Below are 8,704 nucleotides of genomic sequence, written 5' to 3' on the forward strand. Positions count from 1 at the left end.
TCCCTCTAAACTCACTCATTCACATTATAATAAATATATAATAAATTTATAATAATTATCTAAGTCACTCCTAGAGTGAGTATCACCCAACCCATCAATTCATCAACTTAAACCCACTTGTTTCTTTTTTATTCACTTCCTTTTCAGTATTCAGATTTTCTTGTTGGCCACTTTCATTGGTCCTTAATTATTATCTTGTTAATGATTTCAGGTGAAAAATATAAACACAATGAATAATGGAAGCATGAGAGTAGGTAAAGAGCATGAAAACACAAGCAAACCAAGAGTTTTTCATAGCACAAGTTTTTAGAGAGTTTACACACTTGATAGTAGTGTTTTTTTAAAAAGGGTCACTGATGGTTTTCAACAAAACAAAGTGTTTGTTTTTCATAAACTTAAGAACATCATCACAACATCAAACAAAGGACCAGTTCATAAACATGAAAGCAAGACAGTGTGGAGAGTCTTCTTCATTCATGACCTTCCAAGCTAAGGCTTGTTCGTAGGACACCGGTCGACCCATGCTCGAAAGGCAGACGCCGGACGGCAAATATGCGAAGCCCTGTTTAATAGCAACCGAGAACGTAAATATAAAGAGTTCCTTAACAAATGATGAAAAGACTGTATTTGGTGTTTCACCTGTTGCATTATCTTGGAGAATTCAGAGCAAAGGACTTTCCGGCCATTATCATCGAGAATCTTCTCCAGGTTAATGTCTTGCAAAGCGACGAGAGTGGTTTCCAGCATGTCAAGACCGGCTTGATTGGCGAAAGTAAAGACAGGTGAGGCCTGCACAGGTTGAGAATCATTGTTAGAAACATTGTATGCAAATATTGAAGCTTTGTGTTGAGATTTGAGAGTTAGTGATAAAATGTCACTTGCCTTAAGAGAACAGCACATGATTGCATCAGTGTGATGCCACAGAAGTTTCAGTAAAGAATCACCGGCCTGAGTGTCCGCCCTAAGCAGTTCAACTCCAGTGTGAAACCTACCGATTTTATCGAAAAAGTTAGTACAGCTGTAGTAAGACAAGCACATAATTATCTCGAACAAGATTATTAGGCGTTTGACGTAAATGTTTAGTACTAATTTACATAAACTAAATATGATGAATTGGTGGAATGTCGAGCAATAAACATTATATATATATTGCAGAAGACATACCTGTAACTGCGAGAAATCCAGCGAGCTAAAGTGAGGGCTTCAGGAGATCCAGGGGGATTTTTTGTCCCAATGTGTGCACCCAGTCGCGAAGGAGTAATTGCCATGGCAACCCTTTGAACAGAAGCCACAACACTACGAACATACTGCCGTGCCATAGCAGCGACATTTTCCCGAAGGTGGTTCTCGTAGGTAAACTGGAATGCAATGGTCAGGACCGATCTTTGGTTGTATGCATTTGAAGCACTATCACTATTTGGCCGTGATGCAGCACCAGAACCAACTTCAAGTGTGGATGCAAGGTCTAAAGTTCGAGTAGCAGCAGGTGTTTCCTGAAATTGGAGAAGAGAAATTTGTATCATCCATGAAGTAAGAAACTGAAAACATATCACCTTGATTTATTGGAACACAAGAAGCGTGTCAAAAATGTAAAATAAATTAGAAGGGTTTCGATTTTGCATAGGTTATATGCTTATTATAGGTAGATATAATGCTTGAAAGACCAAAAACTACAAAAATCAGTTGAAACCCACAACCAATCTCTTGCTCACAGAAAGGGGGGAAAAAAAGTTACGCATTCACAAATATTAGGCCAGAAAAATTAAGAACAAAAGCAACAGGGTTGAAGAGTAAGAATTAGAAAATAAGTTGAGGCATAATTGATCAACTTTTTTTCGAATAATGACAATGATAATTGACCAACTCAACAGCAATAAATGAAACAAAACAATAACATAGAACAGGATCAAGTATCAGTACTCAACTGTTTTAGGATCCAGCGGAATAACTCGGAAACCCGAAGGCAGTAGAGGGGCATCATCAGCAAAAGATTCATCAATGGGAGCAAATACAAGTTGGGCACATGCACCAACAGCATTCTCATCAACTCCACTGCAGAGCTGCCACCAATCAAAATACAAGCAGTTTGCGTATGAGAAAAGAGGAACATATAAAACATGACTATCAAGATTTTAAGACAAATGTATATCAAGTCAAAGTCACAAACCTGCAATAAGTACATGTCCCTTCCTAGAACAACATCATCATGCCCGAAGCCATGACCTTCAAGCCTGATCACTTCCAAAAACTACACCCAAAAGGAAGTCACTCAATGTAACCAGATTCAGAAAATAATGCAAGACAGGAAAAGAAAAATCACACATTGTCTGCATAAGATGGAAGTATTACCTCTTCATGCTCCACAGTATGAGCAAGAGGTAGTATCACTTGTCCACCAAAAAATCCACCATTAACTCTACCACCAGGAACTGCATACGGACTAGCCCTCAGTGATGCAGCAGAATATGCATCAACTCCGCAATCTGCCCACTCAGAGCGATGCTCCCTCAAAAAGCGAACAAGTAAAGCTGGCGGCACATTCTGCATTTCATGAAGGTAGCAAAATGCCTTATGTTAGTTCATCACAAATGTAAACCAAGCACTTGAGAAGAAAAGCCAATACTGAATCAGTCAATAATTCAACAAATTATGCATTGCAGAAGTTGAGGTGCTGGGCATAGCGAATTTGTAACTACAGGAGACTGTTCTAATTTCTTCCAGCCAAACAAGCCCCAGACAAAGTATGAGAAATGTACCTGTAGTAACATAGATGCCTTCGCACATAGGATCCCACCGCCAAAGGAAGAGAACATTCCAGAAGAATTCACATTGGTTCCAAGAAGTTTGCTTGGGGATGAGTTGATCACTATAGTAACATCCTCTACACCATCATTGCCCAGCAATGACCAGCCATCATCAGCAAATCCATTCACTGCATCATTGAAACCCCTGCAGCACATCCAATGAACCATCATTATCAAGTACATATTCAAATTTTGGTAAGAAGCTCACAAACAGAAGGCATCAGGCACCAAAAAGTACCTGCTCAATCTCTGACTAAAGTTCCTCAATACAGCAGGCTGACGCCCCCCACCATAGACAACCTCACCACTGGTTTCCAGAGCAATTTGTCTAATATGGCGCAAAGCCTGACAAAGGTTGATGACAGATTATAAAATTGCGGGATAAGAAATCCACCATTCAAGAGTATGGCCAACTATCATACCGCTATGGTCATCTTCTGTGCCAGAATTTTTGGTGATTCATAGAGAGGCCTAAGCACCTCAGGGACACTCCAAGCCTAAAACATCAGAAACCCATTAAATCCCTTCAAGAAATACCAAAAATAGTCACAAAAACAAAACCAGAAGGGGGCTCACATCCAAATCAACATGATCAACAATGTGAATCATCGAGCCACCTCCCTCACAAGGTCGAATCAGGTAACCACTCGGGAGCATATCAGCTCTAACAAAATTAGGAGCAGGAGGCCCTGCTGGACCACCAGTTGTGGGAGTCAAAGATCTCTCGCATATCTACAAAATAAACCACAGTTATGAAAATAAATAACAGATTTCACAACAATAGCAACAAAAAAAAATTTAGATGACCATCAAATAATGTCACTTTAAATTTATTTGATGTTCAGTAAAATAACCCTAGGGTGGCTTTGTAACGTTTAAAGAAATGTTACCACAAGACTTCCATCTTCTAGGCCAGTAGTATATCTGAGAGTCCAGAAGTCGCGCGCTGATGCCAAAGTTGTAGGAGCATAAGTCTGGCTCAAACATAAACAAGATAGTGCACTTAGATGAAAGAATAAAAGAAAAACACGTCATGTACCAATGATTTGTGCAATATGTGAAATACAAACCTGCATATAGATAAGTTCAATATTCCCCCCGTTTCCAGTAGGGATCACAGTTAACACATCAAGGCTGCGGCAGTCGCGAAACCAAGATGGGCGATCTTTGAGAATCTCTGCAACCTAAAAAAAAAAATACCCAGAAATCAGCAGTTGCCCTGACAGAAACTAAACAAACAAACTAGAAGGGGCATTTTTAGATTGACAATGGGTTACCTTTGTAGGTTCTAAACTCACAAGACCGCAAGCTCGGGCTGCTACACCACTGCAATTGTGGGAAACAGCAATGATTCCAATAGAATCCGGACCAGGCTACAACACAGGCACCAAAGAATCTTACTATACCATAACAACAAGAAAATTTTTACATTACAAAGAAAAAAGCAAAATAATCACCTTCATCCCAACCATCTGAACCCAATCGACAGCAGTTCCTGTCGCCTTGGAAAGGAACTCTGCCAAGGTCTCCTCAGCAATTGCGAGTAGACTAGGCAAATGAAATCATGAGCAGAAACAACACATGAGAAGAGAGAATCATAAAATTTCAGAACACAAGCAAGACAGATTCATTACCCAGCTGGGTTATTGGCATCCCGCTGAGGATGCTGAGGAGTTGGGTTTTGTTGTTGGTGGTGCTGACCACTTGTCACCACAGACTCACAACTGGGGTCTGTAGTGGCCACAGAAGCCTGTATCCAGAAAGATAATTCAAGAAATGGGATTAAAAACAGAGAAATCACATCTGACAGTAGAAATCAATGCAAGCAAAGGTACAGGGAATCAAAAGTACCGAGCAAAGCCTTCTAATAAAGATATAAATATTTTTAGTTGACTAAATGACATCTTTATCTTCGACGATGTTTTGGCAATGAAAAATTATAATCAGGGGGCCTTACAGTGTGCAGCTGCTGGCGCATATAGCCATTCTCGTACACAAGCTGAGACACCTGCTTCTGGAGTCGGTCATTTTCCTCCATCAACAACTTGTTCATAGCAGTGAGTTTTCTGTTGACTGTTTGTAGCCGAGAGGCCTCCTTTCTTTGCTTCTCTCGGCATCTAATGAACAGAAATCAGAAAACAAATATAAGACCATCTCACTGTGAGATAAACCAGCTTCATTCTGATCGAAGGCACTGTTTTCCAGTAAACAGAACAGAAAATTCACATATAAAAACTTATGGATGTGTTCATCTCACAACCTGATGGAAACTCTGGATATGTCACGAAAAAAAACACATTCAAGCCATATTTTCCTTCAAAAGATTTTTCTTATTGGTAAACAACCAGAAATAAGAAGAGACACAGCAGATTGATAGTGACAAGCCATACTACAGAAAAGGCATAATCATCAAAGCTTAATGAGCTTCAACAGGAGGGTCAATCTCGAACAAAACCAAACAGCTACAAGCCATTCCGTGAAATTATTAGCAAACGCTTGAAGTCAAACCCCTTATACATCAAAGGAAAGGCTTCCATAGCAAAAATTATTCTTCAATAATGTAATCTATTATGTTACTACTCTACGGAAATAGAAACTAAAAGTCAAGACAGACCTTTTATTGCACAAACTGAAAATACTGCAATCATAATCTAAACTATCATGAGTTTCCTTGAAAACAAGGCCAGGCTCATGTACAATTGGAGAAGCACATAAAAACCTTTCTACGGACAAACAATAGGCGTATCAGAAAAAGGATACCAATGGATTATGCAAACCGCACAAGTTTCCACTAGTGATTACAAAGCGTGCCATTGCTACCCCAACGTGCAGACAACTGAATCCAACTCAGGAAATCTCAATAGAAACAAGAAATCAGAGCAAAAGAACAAAACATGTGAAAATAATTTGTTTTCTGGTGTTTGGTTGAGGGAATAACACAACAGGGAAAGGAGAATGGAAGAAATCTGATTGGAAAAACTCCTCTTTTTCCTTTCCTCTGTTTTCCTTCAATCAAACCTCTAATAAAACCCAAATGTAAATCAAATCACATAAAAAACAAAAGAAAATTTTCAATCAAAAAAGAATATTCAAAATAAAATGTGAAACACATCAAAACAGCCAAATCATTGCAGTAACCTGCTGCATTGCAACTGAATCAAAACAGAACACTGAAGAACTTCTTCACTCCAAACTCGAGACTTTCCAAAACCAAAACCTTCAACAGATTCAGCAACTCACAAAACCAAGAAAAAAAAATAAACCAAAATCAAAACAAAAATTAACCCAAAACAACACCACCAAAAACAAAAAAAAAATCATTTTTCCCCTACCCTCCATCCTTGCATCAGAACAAGAACGAACTCCAAACCTCCAAAAAAAAAAAAAAACAATTTTTTCCACGGTATTTTTTTTTCCTCCAAACAAACAAACCACCAGTGGCTCATTCTCACCTGCGATTCTGAAACCAAACCTTGATCTGCTTCGGCTCGATGTTAGAAAGGATAGGACACTCCCTAATCAACTGCTGCCTTCTCATCGAACTCGGCTTAGGGCACTCACTATAAACCCTCTCCAACGCCTCCACCTGCTCCGGCGTATACCTAACATACTTCCCCACATCTATCCCCCCTTTCCCCAAATCCTTCCCACTCGTCACCATCGCCATCCTTCCTCTCAAATCCTCACTACCCTCCCCCAAAATACCCAAACCCTAAAACCCCCACCCCTTCCTTCTCTTCCTCCCCCTCGGCTTCACAACCTCAACACCTCCCTCTCCCTCTCGCCGCATCCGCCTCCCAATCCCCCTCCTCTCCCTTCCTCCCTTCTCTCCAGCCTTCCTCAAACCCTAACCCTAACCCAACCTCCACCTCCCAATCCTCTCTCTCTCTCTCGCTCTCTCTCTCCCTCTCGAGCTCCGAGCGAAGCCAAGCGAGAGGGAAATAAAGAGAGAAAGCACCTCTTCAGAGGCTTTTTGTCCTCACTTTTCCCTTTTTTTTTAATTAATTAATTATATTATATTATATTAATTCATTTCCCCATTTTTTTTTCTATTTTTTTTAAATTTTTTCTTATTAATTTTTTAATTCACTGCTTTTTTCCCGTTGTGGCGACGCCCACCTTTAAAGCAGCGCAGCATTGCACGCCACCATTTTTTTATTTCTTTATTTTTTTTCCTAATTATTTTTTTTTCTTTTTTTTAATTCTTTATTATTTTTTTAATTATTTTTTTATTTCTTTACTTGCTCAGTTTGGCAGCAGCTCCTGCTACTCTGTTGCTCCTGCCTGCTGCCGCTGCTGCTACTGCTGCTCTGCTGCTCCCACTGCTCATTAGCCAAAAAAATAATAATAATAATAATCTTTTTTTATTTTTTATTTTTCCTCCTGTTAATTTGACAGTGAATTTACTTATATACCCCTCATGCTAATGTGTAAAATTATTCCACCATTTGCATATTCAACCCTCTGTCAATTATATATTTGTAACTTTCACCCGACAAATATATATGTATATAATGTAAATCTTTTTTCTTATTTTTTATGAATTTGACAGAGAATTTTACATTTTATATATGTATATGACTTTATAAAAAATATATAATTATATTTTAAAGGAAATTATCTCTGTAAAAAATATGGAGAATTTTATTATATATTTTTATAAACCTCAAATTTTTTTTTTTGGTATACATTGAACTAATATTTACATAAATATACACATAAATACTTTTTTTAACTATTTTTTATGAGGGTATATGTGCAAAAAAAAAAACAAAAGCTCTAATTTGAAAAAGATAAGGAAGAGAGCGAGATGATGAATGGATGGATCATGGATGGATGGATGGATGGATGGATGGATGAGGAGTTGCATGGTGTTTGGTATCCAGTCACCGCCGGTGAGGTAGGGAACAGTTAGTTTTGAAGTGATTGAAAACTCGGGTAGTCGGGTTGGCTGGCAAAAGAGTAAAGATTAACGAGGTGATGTGACTCGCCGGTTATTGGAGCCACGTGTCTTGCCTCGTGTCCCACGTTTTTTCTCATTTAACCCCCTCTTATAAAACATAATTATCAAAAACTTATTTATATTTATATATATATACACGCAACTACTATTTCCACATCTAAGTTATGTCTGATAATTCATCCTCAATATAAATATATATATTTTTATGAATATATAATGAGTATAAAAAAAATAAAATAAATAAATATATATACCGAACACCTCGATTTTATTTTATTTTTTTTATGTTTTATTTTTTATTATTACATTTACAGTAAATGAGAGGGGTTTTTATAGGCAATCAAGAGATGAATGAATAGTTAAAATTAATTTGATCTAACATTCTAAAATAAATTGTTATGTGGAATGCTAATAATATTAGCTGCTAATATGTGATGCTACAAGTGTTATTGCTGTAGTAACGTGCTGCTGCAGTATCATCGCGTGTTATAGTGTCGTCGATTGGTACAATAGGCATCTACTATTGCTATAGTATTCATAACATAGGATTTTTTTTTTTTTTTCATTTGCATCCCTACATTTAACTATTTTAATATATGTCTCTTGCCTCGTGTCTCATGTGTTTTCTCATATAAACCCCGGTAACAAAAAGAAATTACCACAAATGTATATATAAAATAGTAAGTTTTTACAAGGGCATATGTAAAAAAAGGCATTTTGCATGTGCATCCCTATGTTTAAGCTATTTTAATAATATGACTTTGGATTTGTAAAATGTTAAGATAAAATGTTAATTTTGGAGTTATTAAAATGTTATTATATTTAAAGAAATGAGAAAGAAAGAGACAAAGCCAGCAGAGTTCTGTTTAAAGCCAGTTCAGAGATTTTAAAAAATAATAATAATTAAAAAAACAAAAGTGACAGAAGAGAGAGAATA

The 8,704-nt window shown here is 37.5% G+C and overlaps 1 protein-coding gene across 1 annotated transcript; it reads right to left on the reverse strand.

Moving 5' to 3' along the window:
* Positions 1 to 264: 264 nt before the first annotated feature.
* LOC120266937 (homeobox-leucine zipper protein HOX32-like) lies at positions 265 to 6,471 on the reverse strand. Its single transcript, XM_039274596.1, has 18 exons — positions 6,257 to 6,471; positions 4,762 to 4,921; positions 4,439 to 4,554; positions 4,262 to 4,352; positions 4,082 to 4,177; positions 3,875 to 3,988; positions 3,695 to 3,778; positions 3,381 to 3,536; positions 3,227 to 3,301; positions 3,043 to 3,149; positions 2,757 to 2,949; positions 2,350 to 2,541; positions 2,168 to 2,248; positions 1,926 to 2,060; positions 1,165 to 1,493; positions 883 to 988; positions 640 to 789; positions 265 to 562 (listed from the first exon to the last, which is right to left on the reverse strand). Exons 1-18 carry the CDS (start codon positions 6,469 to 6,471, stop codon positions 416 to 418), a joined length of 2,547 nt encoding a protein of 848 aa, XP_039130530.1. The 3' UTR covers positions 265 to 415.
* Positions 6,472 to 8,704: the final 2,233 nt, after the last annotated feature.

This window comes from Dioscorea cayenensis, chromosome 8 (genome assembly GCF_009730915.1).
Source record: "Dioscorea cayenensis subsp. rotundata cultivar TDr96_F1 chromosome 8, TDr96_F1_v2_PseudoChromosome.rev07_lg8_w22 25.fasta, whole genome shotgun sequence".
NCBI classification, from domain to species: domain Eukaryota; kingdom Viridiplantae; phylum Streptophyta; class Magnoliopsida; order Dioscoreales; family Dioscoreaceae; genus Dioscorea; species Dioscorea cayenensis.